Source organism: Somniosus microcephalus, chromosome 1, assembly GCF_052327205.1.
Source record: "Somniosus microcephalus isolate GS21.2 chromosome 1, FLI_Smic_1.0, whole genome shotgun sequence".
Taxonomy (NCBI): Eukaryota; Metazoa; Chordata; class Chondrichthyes; order Squaliformes; family Somniosidae; genus Somniosus; species Somniosus microcephalus.
In genome coordinates, this window is record NC_140987.1 from 191,365,481 (window position 1) to 191,391,972 (window position 26,492).

The window sequence follows — 26,492 nt, forward strand, 5'->3', positions numbered from 1 at the left end:
TTCTTAGCTTTATAGTCATCCCCCCATTTAACATAACGTAATAACATATATACATATATAACTTCATGTTTAACGTAACATATCACAGATTCAGTCTCTGCGGAAAACAGTTCACAGATTCAATCTCTGTGGTGTAGTCGGTTCACGTTACTCATTCAATAGTCCTTTCATGGATTTAACAGCTTGAACTTCCGAACTGATTTGGCTCCGTTCGGAGGGACCACGTGTGTGATCTGGTAGAGGTGATAATGGTTCAGATGGGTCATCTTCTGTTTTTCCTTTTCCTTTTCTGCTTCTTGGAGACTCTCTGGGCTCCATTGTCAGCTGCCACAGCTGCCAGCTGCATGCTCAGTTCCTCCCTCTCTTCCTCCTGTTTCCGTCGTATAGCCAGCTTCTCCCGATGTTCCGTAGACTTTTGGTGCTCCTCCATGATTTCTGCACTTTGGGAGTCGAAGTTACAAGCTGGGCAGGACAGGACATCGTAATATTCGGTGTCGTCCACCAGGTCATGGTAATATTCAGTGTCGTCCTGAGCTAGACCAGTGAGAGGGTCGTCTATTTCCTCCATACCCAGCTGGACGTTAGCCAGCTCTTGTTCCAAATCCAGACATCTTTCCTGAAGAGACTTCTTCATGTGTACCTCTGCATCCAGCTTTTTCTGGGCTTTCAGCAAGTCGTTTACTCGTGACCTCATTTGTGATTTTGCTACTTCAACTTCTTTTGGCGATTGATTGATCGGACTATTCAATCTCTCTACCGGAGCAGCTGTTTCAGCGGTCTGTTGTTCTACGTTGATGTGAGCCAGCGTACTTTTGGCATCCAAGGGCTGCTCTGTTGCAGTCATCTCAGTCTGTGTTGCCACCTCAGCTCTTCCAATAACCTTTGAGAGCTCCGAACCCCTTTCGTTTGAATATTGAAGTTCGTGTTCAAGTTTTTCCCATTTCAGAGTCCTGTCCTTCAGCATATGCAGGAGTTGGCTGACCGTTAACTCCTCTGACATCAGACGTTTTGTGTGCTCCTGCTCCATTTGCTCCAGCAGCTGCTTCTGTTGTCTTTCCAGATGTTCCCACTCTATATCAAAGAACTCTTTCGTCGCATTCATCTCTTGCTCAAAACGGCGAATCATTTGTTCTAATTGCTGTTGCAGTTTGAAATGGAGTTGAGTTCGAGCCCGGTGTCCCTCAGAAATGTGCATGTCAGTAGACTGGACAGACTCAGAATTCTCTATCTCAGTGGAATTCTGTGCTGAAACTTTGTCTTTTGCACACGGGTTGGTCTTACCATCATCAGTTCCAGAGTCTGGGCTGATTATTTGCACCGAGTTCTCACTCTTTGTGGCTTTTAGCGAATGCCAGTCCATATTTATGTTTCTAAACCACTCCCGGCCTAGTAGTGGTGGACCTCCTTCCGGTAGCACATATAAGTCCATTATTTGACTTCCTTCGCCCTTGTTGGCCACTGCAACCTTTATTGTCCCGATGGGGTACACTCTCTGCCCCGTGTAGGTTGTCAATATAATCTCCGTATCCTGTCGGGGAATATGTTGGAATAACCTTCTGTAATCTTTCTTATTCATGACCGACAATGCCGATCCAGTGTCCAATTCCATTTTTACTTGGACTCCTTCTATTTGAAGAGTAACCCAAATTGTCTGGAAGTCTGCACCCTTACCAACGTTGAGTACCCTTAAGCTAGCCAGTTCAATACTGCTTAAGCCAGCCAGTTCATTACTGCTAGCGTCTGAATCGGACTCCTGTTCGGCCACCTTGTGTACTTTTGCGTATTTTCCTTGCGGTGACTTCTTGTTGCTGGTCTTCTTCCCTGACCTGCATACTCTAGCTATGTGTCCAAGCCTACCACAAGTTCTACATTCTTGGTTTTTAAACCAACACTGGTTCTGATCATGCGTTGTCTTTCCACAACGATAACATTTGCCAGAACTCACACCCAATTTGTGTGCACTGAGCTCCGGTGACCGTAGCTGCATTACTGCCGTGCCTCTCGCTGCGGCTTCGTGTGCTGCTGCCATAGTGACCGCCTTCTCAAGCGTCAGCTCATTCTCCTCGAGCAGTCGCTTTTGTGTATCCTGTTTAAATAAACCACACACAAATTTGTCTCGTAGTGCATCTGTCAGTCCCGTTCCAAACTGGCAATATTTCGCTAATTTACGCAATTCCAGCAAATATTCAGCATTGCTTTCATGCTGTAGCTGCCTTCTGTCGTAAAATTTAAATCGTTCCGCTAGCATCAGCGGCGTGGGGTTTAGATGATCTTTCAGGACAGTAACAATCTCATCGAACGTCTTATCCGCCGGTTCATCTGGTGATAACAGGTGTTTCAATTGCCCGTATGTCTTCGCACCCATTAAATTTAATAATGTTAGAGCTTTATCTTGGTCACGAATTTTATTGGCCTTACAATAATTTTTTACTCTTTCAACATATATGGCCCAATCTTCGAGGTCACTATCAAAGGTGCTAATATTCCCGTGTTTAGGCATTGTAGATTTGCAATTTCTCAGATTTTATTTTCTTGTTATCAAAGATGGCGGCTTCCCGCTCTTGCCGTCGTCCTCCGCCCACAAAATGGCGGTTTTCCCGCGCTTGGCGGTCTTCACCCGTCCCCCGACGCCGTCTCCCTTCAGCCCCCGAGTGCGGCCCTTATCTTCGCCGCGATCGCCCGAGTGCGGCCCTTATCAGTGGATGCGATCGCTGGATCGCGAAGTGGGTCCCGACCGAAGCGGCTCTCGGCCCTTATCTTCTGTGCGATCGACAGCCCGCGCTGTGCACCGCGGCTCTCGCACCTTGAGCTTCTGCAGCCGCCGCGCCTTTCAGTCCGAGTGCGGCCCTTATCTCCTCCAACTTCCCCAGCCCTGTCTTTGCAGCCAACGCTGCTCGGCTTACCCACCACCGAGGTTGAAAAAGAAGCTGCAGGATGTCTTCTGTCCTCCAGTTTTCAGTCGCTGATGGAGGCTTCAGGGTCCTAATGCCTGTCGCTTCCAGTGGGGTGGTGAGATTTGAAACCTCTCTTCAACGTCCTGTCTGTGGACGAAGCCGCCGTGGAATAACTGCCGCAGGGTAAGAATCTGACTCGTCGCCAGTGTTAAGTCTGTGAGTTGTTCAAGTAATTAATACTCAGACTTAATCAGTAGCAATAAAACAGGTCTTTACTGGTTGGAGGTAGGGACTACACTGAATACAAGATTACTGCACAGTGCTTATATACCGGTGTGTTCACCCCCGGTATTACGTCTACAGCAGCCTGAGAAAGTAGTACATCTCTTAAGGTGGAACAGGCTTAAGCTCTCTTAAGGTGGAACAGGTTACATACACAACAGATGCGCACTCGAAATGGCCTGAGGTCTTCAAAATGTCCTCCACCACCACGGAGGAAACTATTGCAGTCCTACGGACCATTTTTGCCAGGAATGGCTTGCCAGAACAGATTTGCTCCGACAACGGACCACAGTTTGTGTCCGAAGAGTTCCGGAGGTTCTTGAAAAAGAATGGGGTAAGGCATTACACATCCGCCCCGTATCATCCAGCCACAAATGGATTGGCTGAGAGGTTCGTACAAACCTTTAAGAAGGCAATAAAGGCTATGTACAATGACAACATTCCGCTGCAGCACAAGGTGGACAATTTCCTGTTCGCCTACCGGAATGCGACACATGCAGTCACCAACCAGGCCCCAGCCATGATGTCCTTCAACCGAAGGTTAAGATCTCGCCTGGATTTGCTCAGACCAAACGTACGAAGAGATGTTGAGAGTAAGCAATTCCAGCACACCCATGAGAAGCCAACAAGGAGCTTCAATGTAGGGCAACCGGTCTTGGCCCGCGACTACCGAACAGAAACATGGCAGCCAGGAACGATATGCACACGGCAGGGCCCACTAATGTACACAGTGGACGTTGGGGAGAGCATCGTGAGACGCCACGCTGACCAGATCCTAGAGTCACAGGAACATGTCAACCCCATGCCTCGCCCATACGTACCTGGTGATGAACCCGACGTACAGGTCGCATCTACCCCAGATACAGTAGCATCGGAAGCTGATGAACCAACCGACGACAGTGGGCCAGAATCGCCTCCGCACCAAGAGCAAGACACTCGGGAAAGGCGCTATCCAGAAAGGATCAGGAAGCCTCCCCAAAGACTGAATATATAAATAGACTATTTTCAGCTAATGTTGCATGTTAAAAGTGTTAATTGTAGTTAGTTTGATATTTAATTGTTAAATGAGTGTTATGGTACTGTTAATCTAAAAGGGGAGGAATTGTAATGTATATACCTTTAAGGGGGGAACTATCTTTTACAGCTCATGTATACTGCAGTACCGGCAGTGACCACACCTGTATATAGCACTGAGTAGTAATCTGTACAGATCAGTTCCAGTGTGAGCCACGTTGAGTAAACACCTGTTGTACCGTTCTCCTGCAGTCTGTGTCTTATTATACACAACAATCCCCATTTATACTTTTGACAGGTCTATCCGGAGAGACCTGTCAAAAGTGTGCAGGGGGATTCCCTTCCATTGGTTCCCCATGGCCCACGTGATCCCAGGGACGTTTGCGAACTGCCTGAGCCCCTGGGATACCTGGGCCACCAGGAGAGGTCCAGGAGCGGAAATGTCGGGACCTACGAAGCACAGCAGGTGAGTTCGTAGATTTTTTCCAGATCGGTGGTATCAGCACGAGCGGAAAATCTGGGCCATTATTTTTGGACCAGTCGCCTAGTTTGTCTGTACCTGGTGAAATTCAGGCCAGAATGGCGAGAAATGAGTGCAAAGTTAGCCAGAAGTGCAGTATGTGCTGATTGCATGCATATTTCCATGTTGAGTTAATTAGCATAATTATTCATAGCTCTATGGGCAACATTGAACTTGTACAAGGAGGTAGCTTAACAAGGGTACAGTAAAATTGCACTTCAGATGAAGCTTAGAGATGCAGATTCTTAAAAGTAAGTGGGAGCATGGGGGAGAAAAATATTCTTTGAGCCTTTAGAAAGGCTTAGAAGACATTTCGACCTATTGGCAGCCTCTCTTGAGGTTGAACGGGGGGGGGGGGGAGGAAGTAGAAAACCAACGTGGAAACAAAGTAGTCTGTTGGTGAATGATGGGGTAGCTGAGCAGCTGTCTCCCTGTTTAATAGCTGCTGAAGCAGATGTGCCAGCTGAGGAGAGTGACCCTGGTTGCCATTCTTGGGTGCCACCCCTGTAGGTCAACATTGTAGCATGGAAGAAGGAGGTGAAGGAAGATTTGAAGTTGCAGCTGACTGTTGGTGTCACTGACTGTATGTTAGGTGTCCTTGCAGTACATGGCACAGCTCTGCTGCAGGCTCTCTGCTCACATGGAGCCTGTAATGCCAATAGGTGGGCCTCATGATAGGCATGGCTAATTAGATTATGTTGGCTGTTGATCATTCTGGCTTGCCTTCTTTCATCCGATATCACTTAAAGCTTTCAGTACTGAATTATCCAGCATTAAGCATGGTCACACTTTCACATATCTCATTAATGCCATCAAACCTGCTTTTAGAGCCTTTGTTGCAAATTGGAGCCTTGGTATACACTAATCTTCCAATTGTCAGTGAAGGTACTAGCAGGTGGGTGCTCCTGTTGTGCAGTCTGATCTAACTGGCTCCCTTCATTGTTCCTTATACTTCTTCCCCCAAAAATCAAAAGTATGGGGAAAACTCCTGTATTGCCATTGACCAAAAAGAATGGCTGTGCCAAAATTAGCACATTATTTTCTGTCCATTTTAGGTCAGTAAGCAGACAATAAAAAAAGCAAGATGATTGAAAAATGGCCTAAAATTGTTCATTAAATCTTCAGGCAGGGCACTTGAAATCCACTTTTGTATATATTTATGCTTAGCAATCTCAACACCCATTTTCAGTGGGCAGAAACATAAATCAATGCTGTGTGGCTAGGAATGTCAGAAAATTGTGCTCCTGTCTGAGTGACATTGTGGAGACTTAATTTTAAATAGGCCGGAGTTTCCTGTGCCCATGTAACCCGGAATCAGAAATACACATGGTGCCCACAATGGCTGGAGAGCCAGCATTACGGATCTCTGCTCCATTTTCCACTTGGCAATGCCCACTTTACACCCAAAAATTAGGTGTTTCCAATTGGAAAATCCACCCAAATACAATAACAAGTTGCATTTCTTTATTGCCTATTACTTGGAGAGTGACACCTCATATTGCAGGACAGTAGATAGCAACTGAGCAGAGAGTAAAATTAAAAGGAAGAGTTAAGAGGGTCAGTAGGGGCAAAAGCACTATTGAAGAAGAAAAGAAGGACTTGAGATATTTGTAAGCAATGAGGGAAGGGTAAAGGCAGTAATGCTGAGGGAGGGAGTTCCAGAGGGCAGGGACATGATAGCTGAAGGAGTGGATGCTGATGGTGAAGAGGAAAGAGAGGGAAACTAGAAATAGGCTTGTTTTGGAGGACCAGAAGTTATGCATATGGCCATGGGGCTGGATCAAAGGTAGGGAGGGATTTGAAGATGATAATGAGAATCTTAAAGTCTATTCTCTGGGACACACGGCGATTGTGGAGCTTGACAAGGATAGGGTAATGCAATGTGGGCTTCAGTGCAGATGAGGTCACAGGCAATGGCATTCTTGTACCCGAATGTGTGTATTGTACAAAGGAACCCACTGAGGAGCGCTGTAAATTAAAACAAATAAACAAATAATTCTGAAATGAAAAAAACTTATAATTTTTATTCTTTGATCCTGCACATTTAATGTTTGTATAATTCATTTTAATGTCTACTTAATATCAGTTATTATACTGTTGTTGAACATTTGTATCTGTTTCTGTCTTTGTGGTAGATAAATAGAATGTAAATGATGGGGCACTCGCCTGAATTTCCTCAGAGCTCCACCTGCTCCACCACCATAACTTCGCTGGAAGTTGCAGAAACCTTGTTTCTGCACATAAATGGGGTTTCTGCTGAATTTCTGCTAAAGTTGGAATGGGAGAAGCCGTGAGGAAATTTCAGGTGATGGAGTTTATTCTCCATGTCAGTATGATTTCATCATAAACTAAAAACCTCGTTATTGTGAATATAAGATCTGCTCTGTTCATGGAATGAACTGCATGTGTCACATTTGTTGCTTTTGTAATATCTGTTTGGGCAGCTTAAATGGCCCACAGACCTGTGGTATAACATCCATTCTCGCTTACAAATCCCTCCATGGCCTTGCCCTACCCTACATCTATAACCTTCAATAATCTTACATACTAGTGCACAGCCTTCGCTCTTCCAACTCTGGCCTCCTTTGCACCTTCTGCCTCAGTAACAAAGCGTTCATCTATTTTAGCCCTGAACGCTAGAACTTTCTCTTCAAACCCCACCAATGTGTTGCTCTCCCTATCTTCTAAAGTCTTGTCAAAACCTACCCCTTTTACCCTGTCTTTGGCCCCTTGCCCTTATTCTTTTACGACTGCTCAGCATCCATTTTTGCCTCTGTGAAGTACTTTGGATGTTGACTATATTAAAGGTACTTTGCAGAGGCAACAATGGATGCTAAATAACTGCAAATTGTTGCTGGAACAGCAAACCAGTTTCACATGTACCCAGTGATCTGTTAATATTCTGTAATTTTGTACCCAGACATTGATCATTTCAATTTAAACAATAAATTCATCAATAAAACAGATTTTAACAATATAAATGGATGTTCCAGACAGAAGTAGCCCGACTAGTGGATTCTCAGAGGATAGAGCTGATTTCTATATCACGTTTGATGCGGGGCCAATAATGCATAGTATATAGTGAATCTGTTTTGAACAGTAGAAACATAGAAGATAGGAGCAGGACATTCGGCCCCTCGAGCCTGCTCCGCCATTCAATGAGATCATGGCTGATCATCCAAATTCAGTACCCTGTTCCTGCCTTCTCTCCATATCCCTTGATCCCTTTAGCCTTAAGAAATATATCCAACTCCTTCTTGAATATATTTAATGAATTGGCCTCTATTGCCTTCTGTGGTAGAGAATTCCACAGGTTCACCACTCTCTGGGTGACAAAATTCCTCCTCATCTCTGTCCTAAATGGCTTACCCCTTATCCTTAGACTGTGACCCCTGGTTCTGGACTCCCCGGCCATCGGGAACATCCTTCCAGCATCTAGTCTGTCTAGTCCTGTTAGAATTTTATAAGTTCTGATGAGATCCCCTCTCATTCTTCTAAACTCCAGCGAGTACAAGCCCAATCGACCCAATCTCTCCTCATACGTTATTCCTGCCATCCCAGGTATCAGCCTGGTGAATCTTCGCTGCACTCCTTCCATGGCAAGAACATCCTCAGATAAGGCGACCAAAACTGCACACAATACTCAAGATGTGGTCTCACCAAGGCCCTGTACAACTGCAGCAAGACATCCTTGTTCCTGTGCTCAAATCCCCTCGCTACGAAGGCCAACATACCATTTGCCTTCTCAACCGCCTGCTGCACCTGCATGCTTACTTTCAGTGACTGGTGCACGAGGATACCCAGGTCTCGTTGCACTTCCCCTTTTCCCAATCTATTGCCATTCCTGTTTTTGACACCAAAGTGGATAACCTCGCATTTATCCACGTTATATTGCATCTGCCATGCTTCTGCCCAATCACCCAACCTGTCCAAATCATACTGGAGTTTCTCGGCATCCTCCTCACAGCACACACGCCCACCCAGCTTTGTGTCGTCTGCAAACTTGGAGATATTACATCTAATTCCCTCGTCCAGATCATCAATATATATTGTGAATAGCTGGGGTCCAAGGACCGATCCCTGCGGTACCCCACTAGTCACTGCCTGTCACTCGGAAAAAGAGCCGTTTATTCGAACTCTTTGCTTTCTGTCTGCCAACCAGTTCTCTATCCAAGTCAATACCTTGCCCCCAATCCCATGTGCTTTAATTTTACACGCTAATCTCTTATGCGGGACCTTATCGAAAGCCTTTTAAAAATCCAAATACAGGTAGACTACCTTTTATCCGAACTTCCGAAAACCGAAACCCTCTAAAAACCGAAGGTTTTTTCGTTCAGCGTAAGTCGTGCGCACGACTTACGTTGAGCAGAGTGTCAGCGTAAGTCGTGCGCACGACCCCGACCCCCGCCGACGACCCCCCGCGGCCCCCCCCTGACCCCCGCCGACCCTGACCCCTGCCGACCCACCCCCGACAAATTTCCCAGTCTTATAAAAGACCTTCCGAAATCCGAAATTTTCCGAAAACCAAAACACGGCTGGTCCCGAGGTTTTCGGATGAAGGATAGTCTACCTGTACAGCACATCCACTGGTTCTCCCTTATCTATTTTACCAGTTACATCCTCAAAATTTTTTTTGTAAAGTTAGTATGAGATATTATTAACAAAGGGCCATGATTCTGTATGCAATTTTTTAAATGTAGTGCAGTGTGATCTCAATTATACACCATAATAATGGAGGGGAACCCCAGCAGATAATAGAAATTAGTGGATAATCGGGAGCTGATTGCTTTTGTGAATTTTCCATATACTGCTTCTCTCCATTTCCAGTGTTTTCTATTTTTATTTTTATTTCGGATCTCCTCACTTGCCTTCCTTAGCTCTCATAAGCTACACTCCCCTCTGTTCCACTTCTGCCAGCAGGATCAGCTGGTGCTGGAACAACCGATCTGCCAGCTCAGAGTGTGCTCATGTATCTGCTCACAACTTAAGCTGTCAGTTCCACTACAGACCTGTAAGCTAGCCAGAAATACTCCTCTGAAGCCATCCAAAGACTTCTCACTTAGAAATAAACGCCAAAGAGTGCATGTGTTCATCTCCAGTGATCTCATTGGCAGCTTCCGCTGAGATCGGTGTTGTAGAACCACAGACTTAAAGTTAATACAGACCCTGCCTTTTTAAATGTGCTCCAGTGCCTGTGAGCAGAGTGTGTTGAATATAATGTGCACTCTGCTCACCATCATAGAAGCTTGCTTAAAAACCGTGGCTCTGTATTGATTTTTCTGGAATTGTGGAAGCTGCCAATGCGATTGCAGGAGATAAATGCATGCTGTTTTTAGCGCTCCACTCTACAGCTAGGAGCCATCTTAGGGGAGCATTCTTGGTCAACAATCTTGGGCTCATAATAGATCTGAGGACTGGAATCCAGGACAAGTGTATGGAGAGCTTTGGTCCAGCAGATCATCTGATCTTTCTGACAGGAGCAGAACAGTGAAAATGAGTGTTGTTAGCCCCGAATATGAAATTTTTTCAGATTACCAAAAGCACGGATGAGGCACACATGGATAATTGAGATCCCTCCTTATACAGTGCATTTTGAGTATGAATAATACTGCATGTATAATTCTTGCATAAAATTTTGTCTTTGTAGATTATCACCCATTGTGTTTACGAACTTTTAGAAAAAGAATGTCATTTGAAGAAGGTTTATCTCCCGGTAAGTTAAACTTGTGCAATGTTATAAATATCTACTCATGCGCATTCATTCAGCTACCACATACAAATAAAATATTTCATCACCACTGATGAGGCATTCACTTGGGAATGTTAAATTTTAAGAGCTTTGTGTCACTATAATTCCATTTTCGTTAGATGCTCTGTCAGGCCATTGTGTGTAAGACCTCATTCTGAACTGTACATAATACTTTTTTTCCTGTCATCAGCAGCAGCCTTAATTGTTGACCATAAATGCAAGAATAAACATCTTGAGACTGAACATCCGGAGGGGGAGCATTCTAGAGTATTGCTAGCAAGCATCTGCCTTTGGCCTCCACCGCTGACCCTGTCAAGTTTAGCAGGTTCGGGGGAGCTCATTCCCTCTTTCTTTGTATAGCATTCCCAGAGAAAGAAATAATGCAACTTGGTTTTAAGCTAATTGATATTAGAGCTATTTTAACTTATGAATTTCTATTAAATTCGTACTGACTGCTACTATACATGATTGTGAAGCACAGCCCAGCGCTGAACGTGCTGCTGACAGGCTGTGCGCTTAGCAGCGGGCTGAAGTTCACACAAGGCTAGCTTTACTTAAAGCTAGCCTGTGCCTCTTAAAGGCAGTCTGCACCTCTTAATGGTGAGCTGCCTTCTGGTGATAAAAAAAGTTAAAAATGCTTCAGTACTAACCCAAATGGCTCAATAGGCCAGGGAAAGGGTCTCGGACGCAGCACTCGAGGCCTTTGTGCAGGGGGTGAACACTGAAGATAGGTCCTCTACCCACAGGGGTCCAGGAGGCCCTCCAGAAAGAAAGATATGGGACCAGATCGCCGAGGCTGTCACTGCCAGCAGTATTGGCCCCAGGACCTGGCTCTAGTTCACATAAAAGTTTCATGACTGCAGACGAGTGGTCAAGGTCAGTGAATGTATCTTCAAAAGCTGTCTCCTACCAGCTGCACCACTAACCTCTCACACTGCTCAATGCAAGACCCCCTACCGCCACCACCATCACTCACGGACCAACAATCTCCACTAAACACAAGGCACACCTCACATTCTTAGCTTCACCTCACCCCCTTGGAGGAGACAGTACTGGCCATACTTGGCAGGGGCATGGCTGAGCCCTTGGCCTGCTGCGGGGCTTAAAGAATACAAGATGCCGGTATCCTCATAAGTTATCCTCTTTCTCAGATTCCACTTCCCCCTCGATCCACAATCTCTTCCGATTTACAAGCTGCACATGGTGTAAGCATGCACCTCTTGCTTCCCCCCCCCCCCCCACTACAACCCTACCCTTGTGCCTTCCTCATTTCAGACACCCAAGAAATCCAGCCTGCACAGCCAATGGTTGAACAAGAAGAGAAGAGAGTGAAGAAGAAGAAACACTCTCACTTGATTTCACATTCCCAGTAATGTTCTCAGCAGGAGCTGGTGAGCGGCCTGCGCGTAACCTCACGATTGGGCCGCACACCTTAGGGGGAACATTGATTCCCAGCTACCAATTCTCGAGGTTGTCCTGCAAGGCCATCTGCAGTGCCCCCACTGAAAGTCAGCAGCCTTCACCAGCCATGCTGCAGCCACTGGGGTAGCACTGTGTAGGAGTACTAGGATAGGCAAAGGCACATGCAAGATAGTCACTAAGGGAATGCACAAGGGTGATTAGTTGAATTATTTGATGCCATATTGGATGCATACATGGATAAAGTTGGATTGGAAAGTTTGCTTTGTGGTGGTTTTTATTTCAGCATTGTGGCCAAGAGGACGCTGTGATGGTCAGTAACAGAGGGAAGGTAAGGTGTGGGACTAATGTTGAAAGGGGAATTAGGGTTGTGTTCACTGGTACCACAGGCAGATGATTCGATCCCGGACATCCTGGTCGGAAAGGGGCTGTCTGAATTGCCTCCTTCCTTCAGCCGCCTCTTCTTCTTCCTCCTCTCTCTGCGAGCAGATTGTCCCCTTTGCTGCCTCTGCTCCATCTCCATGTTATGCTATAGCCCAAGGGAATACTGCAACTAGAGCCCCCAGGACTGGGAGCAAGTGGTGTTCTCAGAGGCCTGCCTTCGAGAGCCAAAGCCTTGCAAATGTCCAGCAGCACTCCCTGCAGTCATTGCACACTTTAACAACTTTTTAAATGTCTTCCAGCAAACCACTAAACAAATAAACTGTACAGGAACCAGCACAAAAGCAAAAATAAAAATTTACCTGAAAGTTGCGTGTGTCTCTTTAAGTAGCGCTGGTGGGGGTGTCCTTAGTGCAGCTGAATGCATGTTCAGCTGTGCGTGCTTTGGAGAGGGCGAACATTCGAGTGGCATCATCCAATATAGCAGGTCCTGCGTCAAATCAACGTTGCATGCTGATTGACGTCACAATCTGACCCTCTGCCATTTTCCAGTGAGCGTAGGCAACGGCCGCACTGCTGACCTACCCAAAATGTCGGCCGCCGCAGTTCGTGACAGAAGTGGGCAGAAACGAGGTGGCCGACATTTTTCTCCGAAACCGGCCTGATCAGCTGGCCCTAAGGTGCCGAATTTCATGGCCCATACATCTGTTTGAAAGGATATTACATAGTTGCTTGAAAAGAGGACTATTAAAGGATATGGGGGAGAAATTCAGTTGGCTGCGCCACCCGTTAGCGCCTTAAGAGGGCGCTAAGTGTGTCGCAAGCCATCTGGCGCCCGGGCGCGGCACTGCCCACGCCTCCCGCTAAATTCCGCGGGATGCTAGTGGTGGCGCTAGCGCTGCGCCACTACCGATGACATCATCGGTGTGCGCAGCGCCCTGCTGACGCCCCGGCTGCGATATTTGGAAGTGCCCCCTGATTTACCGCCGGACGCTATGTCTGACCGGTTCAGGGGGGCCTACCTGCGGCCGGGGAGGCGCAAATTAAAGGAGAGGTGCGGGGCGGCCATTTTTGTTGTTGGCCGCTTGCCAGCACCTGCCTGCGCTCCCGTCCCCAGCCTCCTGAAACCGCGCCCCCCCCCCCCCGGGCAGAGTGCCGGCTGTGTTCCAAGAGCCCGGCACTTCTCCTTGGTGCCGGGCTCTTTTGCCTGCACTCGCGATCCTCGGGGGCCCAGCTGGGCCCCAGATCGCGCTGCACAAGGCCCCTCCCCTTTAAGAAGGGGAGGAAGGCCTGCAATACTGCAGCGCGACGCTGCGGCACGTTGCGCCACAATATTCAGTCGCAGCGCCCCAAGAGGGATGCGGGGCGTCTCCAGTAGCGCCGTGCTTCCCTTTGGGGCGCTACCACTCAATTTCCGGCGGACTACCGCAAATGCTTCCAGGGCGCTACTTTTAGCGCCCTGGCGAGGCTGGCGCCCCAAACGGGACTATACTCAATTTCTCCCCCATAGAGCGTAAGCAGGAGAGTAGCATTAGACTTGATGGCTCATGTGGCGAAAAACACTTGATGGTCCAAGTGGCCTCATTCTGTGCTGTAACAGTCTCGGACACTAAAATGGCATCACAAATGCAAATTTCCTGATGTATCCCAAAACACCACTATGGGATAATGGTAATATTCTGTTTGTATGTGGAAACTGAACTTGTTGAAGAGCATGCCTATGGTAGACAAGTCAGTATTTAAGCTGTGATGTAGTTTTGGATAATTGTGTTAAAACTGGGTGCTTCAGAGAGATTTAATATAATTATGTATACATTAACTATAATACTTAATAAGCTCATACAGTGGTTACTGTTTCACAACATCAAGTCCGAGGTGATTTTGTCAGTAAATATAACAATGTGTTCATGTGATAATGTATCAGTTAGAAAATATCATTTGATTACTTGAGACAGCTTTTAATTTTAAAGCCTCAAAAATGTTTACACTCTTTATTCTTAAAGTTGAACTGTTTACCAGTTGGGTATTATTCAGTCATGCAGGTGCACAAAAATGCTTGTAAAATTAATTCAGTTCACTGGGATCTTTATTCTTGTTTTGTTTTTGATTTTTTTTGCTTGTGAAAAAGCTTCACTATATGTGCAAAACATATTTTAAAATGTACTGCCTTCAAAGCAATGAACAATAAAAATAGGAGTAGGCCATTCAACCTTTTGAGCCTGTTCTGCTATTTAATCAGATGATGGCTGATCTGTACCTCAACTCAGTTTACCCACCTTTGTTCCATATCCTTTGATATCTTTACCCAACAAAAATCTACCAATCTCGGTTCTGAAAATTTAAATTGAGGGAGCGAGTTCCAGATTTCCACTTTATGTGAAAAAGTGTTTCCCGATTCCATTTCTAAATGGCCTAGCTCTAATTTTACGATTATGCCCTCTTGTTCTGGATTCCCCCACTGGAGGAATTAGTTCCCCTGTATCTACCCTAGCGAATACTTTAATCATTTTAAATATCTTGATTAGATCACCCCTCAATCTTGTAAACTCAAGGGAATACAAGCCAAGTTTATGCAGCCTGTCCTCATAATCTAACCCTTTAAGCCCTGATATCATTCTGGCGAATCTCTGCTGCACTGCTTCTAAAGCCAATATATCTTTCCTGAGATTCAGTGCCCAAAACTGAACAATTGAAATTTAATTTTGTGAAATTTGGCTTTTTCTGGTTACAAACACAAGATCTTAAAGATAATTCTTACATTTTCAGATACATTTGTTCACAGTAGAACGTTTTATGGGCCATTACTTCTAACATTTTCTTTTACATTTATTATTTTACTATGCACTCCAGTATAATTTTCAAAAAACCTTCTGCTTTATTGCTTTTATTGAACTCAGGTGGATGCTTCAGAAGATGAACCAAAGAGCTTCATCTTTACGAGTGAAGATGCCATAACAAACCCTGACAAGTTGATGGTTCTGATTCACGGTAGTGGGGTTGTCCGGGTTGGACAGTGGGCCAGACGACTGATAATCAATGAAGACCTTGACAGTGGCACTCAAATACCTTTCATTAAAAGGGCTATGGACGTAAGACTAATTTTCAGAAACTTGTTTCTGACTTTTCTGAATTTATTTAAATGTTTTTTTCTCCACTTTTTTTTTTCCTATGATGCCTATAAACTATACAAAGCCACTGACTTATAGGAATGTGTAGGAACAGAAAAGATAATTTTAGTCCATCTAGATAGTTCCAGAGTTCAAAAGCAGAACATACTATCTCTTAATTGATTTTCTTGTCAAATGCTTGTCCAGTTTCCTCTTAAAATGACTTGTGTTATCAGTCTCATTGCTAGAGGTTCAGGCGCCAAACCCATAGAGGGGACGCTCCTGGTGTTTCAACGCACATGCCATGTCCATAGCAGTAACTGTCCTGCACTTGGCGTGTTCAGTGTAGGTGACCGAATTGCTCATGATATTCTCCAGGAAAACCTTTAACACTCTGCAGGTCTCCTTGCAAATCAAGTCAGGTATGTTTAACACTACCTCAGCGATTCAGGCGGTGGATGGCTGGCTTGGTGATACCTTAAATGTTATCTCTGAGCACTTTGGTTCCTCCTTTCTCCAGTCCCTTACCACCTTTCACTCTACCACTCATTATCAGCATTCAAAATCAAACTTGTATCAAATCGCAATCACCTCTCATCCCAAATGTTCAGCACTCTCTTAATGAAATAGTTCTTTCTAATCTGTCTATTCTCCTTTCCTTTTTGGAGCTGCATCCCATGCCACTTTGTCATTCTCAGGGCCATGGTAAGCAGTTTCTCAGGTTTCAACAAGTCGATACCCTTAGGGATCTTGAATACCTCAATAAGATCTTATCTTGGTGTCGTCATCTTCAGTGCAAACTAACTCAACTTCTGTAGCATCTTTGTAGGCCAGATACCTGAAAGCAGGCAGCCTTTTGGTGCACTTTTTCCGGTGCCATGATGTCCTTTTAATAATGTGGCAAGCAGAATTGCACATAGGATTTGACCCCACCTGGAGTACTATGCCTTGTTAAGGCTCAATATCACATCTTGTTAGTTGTGTTCTATACATGTGCTGTACAACCCAAGGCTGCCATATTTACCACGGTTTTAACAACCTGTCCACCAATATCCCCAAATCCTTTCCATCTGTATCCTGTGGAAAAGACCATTTAATTTATAGTTCCAATGTTTATTTTCTTCTGTAATCTCATAACTTGGCACTTGTAAACATTGAACTTCATTTGCTATTTCTTGGCCTAACTCCTTGAAACATCTAGATCCTCCTCATCCACATCTGATTAACCTGCTCGTGATTGTTTGCAACTCCCTCCCAGCTTAGTGTCATCAGTAAGTTTTATCCTTACTTCCAAATATTGGATAAACAATGTGAATTGCAAAGGTTCCATCATCGATTTCAATGTTTTAGATTACATGTGAAGGAGGGCCACTGTGACTATGTACTTGTTTACATGGGCGCTTTCACTGCTAATTCAAATGGTGCTGTTTTCATAGTGTAATTGTTACGCTGACCCAACTCCAATTAGAAAATGACAGTATTGGCGTTAATTCTCATTTAAGCACTGTTCTAATGTTCCATTACTAATTATCTGCTTCATCTGTGCAACAAGTGACACTTGAACCAGGGTTCAATACTGCAGTCAGACTTACCAATATGTTTCATGTTTGCTTTTTTGTATAGCATTTCTTAAGTACCATGCTGACAGATGACTATAGATTGTCAAGCATTATAAATAAGTTCTAGAAACTAGTGCTGGTGTGTACCAGATACTCTAATAAATGTATAGCAGTCCAGAATACCTTCAATAGGTACAATGGAAATGTAAGCATTTGTAACATTTTTGCTTGAAGTAACAAAGTTAGTTACTCCGCATCGCAAAGCACTTCACATACAACAAATTATTTTGAAGTGTAGTGACTGTTATGTAGGCAAGTGCAACAGCCATTTTGCACACAAGATCCCACAAACATCAATGAGGTAAATATCTAAACATTTTAAAATAATTTCTGTCATGTGATATTTTCCTTGTCAGTCATTCATTTCATTTTCATATAGTTTGTGAATTTTCCTTTTTTGATGGTGTTGACTGAATGTTGGCCAGACACTGGTACAAGTCCTTACTTTTCTTTGATCCAGAAGAACAGGCTGACAGGGCCTCAGCTTAAAATCTTATCCTTTAGTACTGTACTGGGGACTTGGCCTAGATCGTGTGCTAAAGTCCTGGAGTGGGCCTTGAACCCATAATCTCTGACTCAGAAGTGAGACCACTACAACTGCCTTCTCAGGACTTGCAACCAACAGAAGTTAATGAGTTAATGTTAAATGGAAGAACCATTCTGCTGCAAATTTACAAACTGTTTCTAAAATGAAATGCATGCCCAACAAGGAAAATAATGCACTTGACAAATGATTTGAAAATGTTTAGTTAAATCAACTGATAAATAGTACAGGCAAAAAAATGCATTATTGGCCGAATTTATTACCTGGAAACCCGCTGTGTGGGGTGGGGGGGGGGGGGAGGGAACGGTAGCACGCAGGAAACGCGGAACTAACTACAACTGCAGAGCGTCTGTCAATGGCTTTTTAACCCAGCCACCGCATTTGCATTTGATTTCCGGGTTTCCCGACCAATTAGCGCGAGCGGGCGTGATGACGACACACGAGTCTATTTCAGTTGTAGTATTTAAAGGAGCACTGCAAAGATGCCAGTTGAAAGATAGTGGAGGTGGGGGAAACAGAGGAAGCAAGAATGGACTTGCAATATGCCAAGGCTGCACCTCGATTCACTGATGCCTCCATAGACCTCATGCTGCTATTCCCTGCTGATGGGAGGAAGAAACCTGCCTCAGAGACCAAGAAGGCGAATCTGGAGATCGCTGAGGAGCTCAGCAGCAGGAATATGATGCCACGCTCCTGGATAACAACAGTAACAACTTGTATTTATATAGTGCCTTGAATGTAGTAAAATGTCCCATGGCGCCTCACAGGAATGTTATAAAACAAAATTTGACGCCAAGCTATATGAGAAATTAGGACAGATGACCAAAAGCTTGGTCAAAGAGGGAACATCTTAAAGGAGGAAAGAGGTAGAGAGGCGGAGAGGTTTAGGGAGGGAATTTCAGAACTTAGGGTCTAGGCAGCTAAAGGCACGGCCAATTCAACAATGCAAATCGAGGATACTCAAGAGGCCAGAATTAGAGGAGCGCAGATATCTCGGGGGTGGGTGGTTTTCGGTGGGGGGGAGGCGGGGGGTGGTGGCGGTGGTTCTGGGGCTGGAGGAGATTAGAGATAGGGAGGGGCAAGGCCATGGAGGGATTTGAAACAAGGATGAGAATTTTAAAATCAAGGCAATACTTAACTGGGAACCAGTGTAGGTCAGTGAGCACAGTGGTGATGGGTGAACGGGACTTGGTGCGAGTTAGGACAGGGGCAGCCGAGTTTTGGATGACCTCAGGTTTACGTAGGGTAGAACGTAGGAGGCCAGCCAGGAGCGCATTGGAGTAATCAAGTCTAGAGGTAACAAAGGCATGAATGAGTGTTTCAGCAGCAGATGAGCTGAGGCAGGTGCGGAGACAGGTGATGTTACGGAGGTGGAAGTAGGCGGTCTTGGTTATGGTGTGGATATGTGGTTGGAAGCTCATTTCAGGGTCAAATATGATACAGTGCCGGAAGCGATTTAATAATCTAATGCAGGCAGGAAAAGTGAGTACAATGCCACATTCAACTACATCCTGACATACTCTCACTCAAAGGTCAATTGTTTCCTTCCTTGCAGGAGAAGAGAGCACAGAACACCAGGGAGAGACAGAGAACCGGAGGTGGCCCCTCCAGCCATCACCACGCTTACAGCTGCAGAGGTTGCGCTGGAGATAAGCTGAGTGTCAGCGTTCCTGGTGATCAGAGACGGAGAGATGGGGGCCTCCCAGATACCTGGTGACAGAATTAAATATCACAGATACATGGCATACAACATTCACCCATGTTGACTTGATGTCAACAGCTAGTGAAATATGATCATGTGCATAATGTTCACTTAAAACATTCTTACCGTGACAGTTCTAACTCATGTCTTTAATCTCCCACAGGCCCAGCAAGTGTCCCGCAGGAGGTGATGCCAGAGGACGACGACGACTCCGAGGAGGAGGTCACTCACTCTGAGGATGCACCATCACAGGACTCATGCAGACCATGCACCAGCTCAGATACACAGACGTTGGTGGGACCAGTAAGACAGATAGTTATGTTGTCACCTGGTGTCTCTCACATCACAAGTGAGCAAGAGCAGATGGTGGGGTCAGGGACAGCAGTGGAGAGTCAGTGTCGGAGGACGCAGGACGCTCCAAGCTCTGCTCAGCTGGATGCATATGCTGAACCTCTGGGGCCATCGACAAAGAGGATAATTCTGGAGCTGCAGCAAAAAATGTCGGGTTCTGGCAGGCTTTCCAGCTGCACTGTGCATGCTTGCAGAGAGAATGGAGGAGTCCCTCTCAAGCATGAGTGCTATGATGTCGCAGGCCTTTACTATAATGTCTTCGTCCATGGAAAGAGTGACCACCTGCATGGAGCATCAAATGCGGCAGTCAAATGAGTGCATGCTGGCCCTCACCAATGACTTGCACACTCTGCCTCCTTAAATAGGATTGATCAAAACCTTGCCTTGGCCGTTCAGCGCCCCACTGATGTGCAGGGAAGTGCGGGTGGGCCATGAGAGAGAAAATGAAGAGGACATGGAAGTGGGGACTCTGCTCAAAGCACTTTCACTTCTCACCCGTTGCCCCCGCATGCTGCTTTACATCCCGATGACCAAGCCTGCCCCTGCGCAGGTGCAGGTGGCGCAGTCTTTGGCGAGGCCCTCACGGGCTCCAAAATCCAGAGGACATCGGCCGAAACCATCTCAGCAGTCAGAGCAGGGATGTGAGTAGCCTGCCTCTATTGCTGCTGAAGCTACAGGGGTTGCACGACGTAGGAGTAGTAGAAAAAGGAAGATGGAAGATTAGTAGTTGCACAAGGGTATGTACGAGTGTGTTACACAATATTACATTGTTAAGTTTCTGTTTAAATTTTGAGCCACAAAAATTATTTCTTTGCACCACTTTTCCGTCTTGTCCATTTTTGTCTGCTGCCTGACAAATGGCCTTCTCAGTTCTGATGAATCTGAGGAGGCTGCTGCTGCTCCTGTTAGTGCTGCTGGTGGTGCTTCTGCTGCTCATCTTGGTCCTCATCTGAGGTCCAAGGTGAAACAGCATAAGCGGCACATGCTGATATGATATATGACAGATGGAAAGTGGAGATCGGGTGCATAAACCTCCAAAGTAGTGAGAGTGACCTCCAATGTAGTGAGAGTGATCTCCAAAGTAGTAGAAATCAGCTGTAAAGTAATAAAAGCAAACTCTCAGTACAAGTGCTCTGAGCAAAAGCCTTTCACTTAGGCAAGGAAGCAGGTGTGCAGTCTCAGTACTTGTGGGATTTTTTGCCTGGCATTTGTTCAGCCCCCTCAATTGCCGCTGTGCTCTCGCCTTGCTTTTACTGGTGAGGCCCAGGAAGCCCAGGAAACCTGTGCACCCTCAGTTAAAGTTGAAAACCACTGTTAAAAAAGCTGTTAATTACCTCTTAACATATTTAAATTGGCAACCCGTCTCTCACGAGGGGATTTCTCACACACAGCCGAACGCACTCCAGTTAAATGTGGAAGTCGGCAGATTTGAACCGGCTTCCCGACGCGCTATCAATTTTACCACTTTTAACCACTTGCCCGCTCCCAAACCCACTCGCTCTTTGCAGTAAAAATTCGCTCCATTGTGCTTGCTTCACGTAGGGTCTGAAAATCTATGAGATGCTATCCCAACAGTGGTGCTGGGATCGTGCCTGCTGGAGTTTGCAGTATCAGTTGGAGGGCACATCTTTAGCATGGGGCAGTTGGGCTCAAGAGCCAATTTGGGTGTATCCCTATCGCTTATGTGCCCTATGCCAATGGAAACTCTGCAGCTTGCCTGCCTTTGGAAGGGTTTTCCTACATTCTGACCCAAGCCCCATTCCCTTCAGACCCCTAAGCAATGGTAAAAAATTGTTAAAGTCAGGGCTCTAGGGCACTTTTCTAACTTGTACTTCACTGGTAGAACTCATATATGCCTGCACTCATTCGGCTGCCAAAGAAACACCAGGTCTATTTTGAGCCTCAGGAGTGGGAACTCCCGGCTTTAAGAAGTTCTGCCTCCTGCCCGTCATTTGGCTTGCATGGGGTAGATGCATTATAAGGCAACCAGCAAATTCCTGGAAACTGATGCACTCATGGGTCCACTGTTTTCCTGGGGGTTCAGTTGGGCTCCTGCCAGAGTTAGAGTGGGAGATTGGTAGAACCCCCGAGGAATTTTGGGGCCATTGTGTTTTTAGTGGATTTCAGTACATATTGTTTGTTTGACTTTAAATATAAGTGTAAACCTCAGAAATTACTTATTTCTCTACAATGTTTTGTAGCACTTCCTACAAATGTATCCTAAGCCTGATGGTATCATACTCTTCATGCACACATTTGTTCAGGTGGCTTCTACAACTACACCATCCTGAGCATTTGTTTGTTGTACACTGTGCACTGTTCTACTGTTCTCAGACATAGTGATAAATCAGATTATGATTGACACTCTCCAATGGCAGACAACGAACAGCAAAGTTAATTAGAGTGCAATTACAGTCCATCCATGTCACTGGATTTGGTGACCAATAGTCTGTGTGTGTGTGTGCGCCTGTGTGTGAAAATTTCTGCAACATGAGGGCCAATTGTCCTCCAGATGGTGTCCATCCAAACTCCTTGATTAAATGAGTTTTTCTGCTCAATCCCAACCATATCAATGTTAGGATCTTCCTGAGTGGCCATAATTGGGTTAAAGGTAAGAGACCCGATTGTGAATATCATTGAGAGTCACCCTGAGAGTATTTGGGATTGACCCTGGAAAATTCCAGAAGTTTGGCCCAGCAGAAAGTTGCCGAGTGTTATACTTACACACTTTGATTCTGCAGTTTTAGCTCGGGGACCAGAAAATATTTGATCCTGTACCTTCTTTGACATACAAGACAGGTTTTGTTCATCATTTTTAATGAAAATTGTATCCGCATTTCACTTGTCTCAGAAGATTGCTGTGTCAAAGCTTTACCTGCTGTCCTAAATTTCTTCCATCGAAACATAGAAGGTCGGAGCAGGAGTAGGCCATTCGGCCCCTCGAGCCTGCTCTGCCATTCAATACGATCATGGCTGATCATCCAAATTCAGTACCCTGTCCCTGCTTTCTCCCCATATCCCTTGATCTCCTTAACCTTAAGAAATATATCTAACTCCTTCTTGAATATATTTAATGAATTGGCCTCAACGGTCTTCTGTGGTAGTGAAGTCCACCGGTTCACCACCCTCTGGGTGAAGAAATTCCTCCTCATCTCAGTCCTAAATGGCTTACCCCTTATCCTTAGACTGTGATCCCTGGTTCTGGACTCCCCCGCCATCGGGAACAGCCTTCCTGCATCTAATCTGTCTAGTCCTGTTAGAATTTTAAAAGCTTCAATGAGATCCCCTCTCATTCTTCTAAACTCCAGCGAATATAAGCCGAATTGACCCAATCTCTCTCCTTACGTCATTCCTGCCATCACCATATCAGTCTGGTGAATCTTCGCTGCACTCCCTCCATGGCAAGAACATCCTTCCTCAGATAAGGCGACCAAAATTGCACACAATACTCAAGGTGTGGTCTCACCAAGGCCTTGTACAACTGCAGCAAGACATCCTTGCTCCTGTACTCGAATCCTCTCGCTATGAAGGCCAGCATACCATTTGCCTTCTTAACTGCCTGCTGCACCTGCATGCTTACCTTCAGCGACTGGTGCACAAGGACACCCAGGTCTCGTTGCATTTCCCCTTTTCCCAATCTGTTGCTGTTCAGATAATAATCTGCCTTCCTGTTTTTGCCACCAAAGTGGATAACCTCGCATTTATCCACATTATATTGCATCTGCCCAATCGCCCAACCTGTCCAAATCGTACTGGAGTTTCTCTGCATCCTCCTCACAGCACACACGCCCACCCAGCTTTCTGTCGTCTGCAAACTTGGAGATATTACATCTAGTTCCCTCGTCTAGATCATTAATATATATTGTGAATAACTGGGGTCCTAGCACCTATCACTGTGGCACCCCACTAGTCACTGCCTGCCACTCGGAAAAAGACCCGTTTATTCCAACTCTTTGCTTTCTGTCTGCCAATCAGTTCTCTATCCAAGTCAATACCTTGCCCCCAATCCCATGTGCCTTAACTTTACACGCTAATTTCTTATGCGGGACCTTATCGAAAGCCTTTTGGAAGTCCAAATACACCACATCCACTGGTTCTCCCTTATCTATTTTTACCAGTTACATCCTCAAAAAATTCCAATAGATTAGTCAAGCACGATTTACCTTTTGTAAATCCATGTTGACTTTGTCCGATCCTGTCACTGTTTTCCAAGTGCTCTGCTATTACATCTTTTATAATGGACTCTAGCATTTTCCCCACTACCGATGTCAGTAATTCCCCGTTTTCTCTCTACCACCTTTTTTGAATAGTGGGGTAACATTAGCTACCCTCCAATCCATGGGTACTGTTCCAGATTCCATCGAATGTTGGAAGATGATCAGCAATGCATCTACTATTTCTAGGGCCACTTCCTTAAGTACCCGAGGATGTAGATTATCAAGCCCTGGGGATTTATCGGCCTTCAATCCCGTCAATTTCCCTAACACCATTTCCCTACAAATACTGATTTCTTTCAGTTCCTCCCTTTCATCAGACCTAGACCCTATGTTCCCCAACATCTCTGGGAGGTTATTTGTGTCCTCCTTTGTGAAGACAGAACCAAAATATGTATTTAATTGGTCTGTCATTTCTTTGTTCCCCATTATAAATTCCCCTGATTCTGACTGCAAGGAACCTATGCTTGACTTCACCAATCTTTTTCTCTTCACATATCTATAAAAGCTTTTACAGTCAGTTTTTATGTTCCCTGAAAGCTTACTCTCATATTCTATTTTCCCCTTCTTAATTAATTCCTTTGTCCTCCTTTGTTGAATCCTAAACTGCTCCCAATCCTCAGGTTTACTGCTTTTTCTGGCCAATTTATATGTCCTCTCCTTGGATCTTATGCTATCCCTAATTTCCCTTGTTAGCCACGGTTGAGTGACTTTTTTTGTTTTATTTTTATGCCAATCTGGGATGAACAAATTCTGTAGTTCATACATGCGGCCTTTGAATGTTTGCCATTGCCTATCCACCGTCAACCCTTTGAGTGATATTCCCCGATCAATCCTACCCAACTCGCGCCTCAGACCATCGTAGTTTCCTTTATTTAAATTCAGGACCCTAGTCTCTGAGTCAACTACTTCACTCTCCATCTTAATGAAGAATTCTATCATATTATGATCGCTCCGACCCAAGGGGCCTCGTACAACAAGATTGCCAATGAATTCTTTCTCATTACATAATACCCAGTCTAAGATGGCCTGATCTCTGGTTGGTTCCTCGACATATTGGTCCAGGAAACCATCCCATATACACTCCAGGAATTCCTCCTCCACAGTATTGTTACTAATTTGGTTAGCCCAATCTATATGTAGATTAAAGTCACCCATGATGACTGCTGTGATCTTATTGCATGCTTCTCTAATTTCCCTTTTACTGCCATCCCCAACCTCCGCATTACTGTTTGGAGTTCTATATACCACTCCCACTAACGTTTTCTGCCCCTTGGTATTTCTCAGTTTTACCCATACAGATTCCACATCATCAGAGCTAATACCCTTCCTTACAAGTGTGTTAATCCCCTCTTTAACCAGCAATGCTACCCCACCTCCCTTTCCTTTTTGCTTATCTTTCCTGAATATTGAATACTCCTGGATGTTGAGTTCCCAGCCTTGGCCACCCTGGAGCCATGTTTCCATAATCCCAATCAAATCATATTCGTTTACCTCTATTTGCGCAGCTAATTCATCCACCTTATTACGAATGCTCCTCGCATTAAGACACAAAGCCTGCAGGCTTGTTTTTTTAATGCTCTTAGACCTATTAGAATTATTATTTACTGTGGCCATGTTTGATTTAAACCATTGATTTCTCTGACTGCCACTTTTGTTTTTCTCCTTATCTTTTGCTTTTATCCTTGTTTCCCTCACTGAAGCTCCACTCTCACCGCTCCCGACACTGGCCTGTGTTAAAAAAAAAAAAAAAAAAACCCGCGAAAGTGAGTTTAAATACTCACTGAAACTCGGCTCTCACCGCTCCCAACAATGGCATTTGAAAAAAAGCTCGCAACATTGAGTTTAAATACTCACTGAAACTCCGCTCTCACCGCTCCCGACAATGGCCTGTGGAAAACCCACGAAAGTGAGTTTAAATACTCACTGAAACTCGGCTCTCACCGCTCCCGACAATGGCCTGTGGAAAAAAAGCCCGCGAAAGTGAGTTTAAATACTCACTGAAACTTGGCTCTCACCGCTCCCAACAATGGCTTGTGAAAAAAAGCCCGCGATAGTGAGTTTAAATACTCACTGAAACTCTGCTCTCACCGTTCCCGACACTGCCAGTTTATTGAGGTATACAGAGCTTTAGCTTTTTATTTAGATTGAACCAAAAGTGTAACACCAATCTAGGCAACTGCTTTGATTCCTGTGGGAATGAAACCCTGGATAACTTGATCACTTAAAAAAAAAAATTAGCAAATTGGGTGACAGGGCAAAACCCATAGGGGAAAGTCAGAGCAGATTTTTCTCTTGCACAACCGCCTTTTCAGCTAACATACAGATTGTTCCTCTGGAAGCTGTCTGCAAGACGCCTGGCTAAAGTAGTTCCATTATTTTGCAAAGTCTAATTGTGTTGGTCTTACAGCCCAGGATAACGTGTGCTTAGTGATGCAGTACTCCAATCTATCTTGAATATTTAGTTATTCAGAATTTAGCCACCAGTGTTAGCTCTACGCTGATGTACTCCAATTTGTATGCAGAGGTTGAATGAATGAGAAAGAATGTTCGTTTCCTGGCCAACTTGAATCTGTGCTAAAAGAAGTAGGTACTAATTCCTGGCCCTTGCCACATATCTGTTTCCAAGATGGCATTTTGTACAGCACACGCTTATGTTGGCTATTGTGCCTGTCATCTTACTTGATCGTGGAAAT

The 26,492-nt window shown here is 45.1% G+C and overlaps 1 protein-coding gene across 9 annotated transcripts in view; it reads left to right on the forward strand.

The window, feature by feature from the left end:
* arb2a (ARB2 cotranscriptional regulator A) overlaps window positions 1-26,492 on the forward strand; it is an 846,111-nt gene that overhangs the window by 143,474 nt on the left and 676,145 nt on the right. For 8 of the 9 annotated variants that reach the window (XM_085988820.1, XM_085988811.1, XM_085988855.1 and 5 more), the window contains 2 exons: window positions 10,358-10,423; window positions 15,157-15,348. In XM_085988820.1, coding sequence (XP_085844946.1) covers window positions 10,358-10,423; window positions 15,157-15,348 — 258 coding nt within the window. The remainder of the gene's footprint in view (window positions 1-10,357; window positions 10,424-15,156; window positions 15,349-26,492) is intronic. The other variant, XM_085988880.1, reaches the window with a different exon arrangement.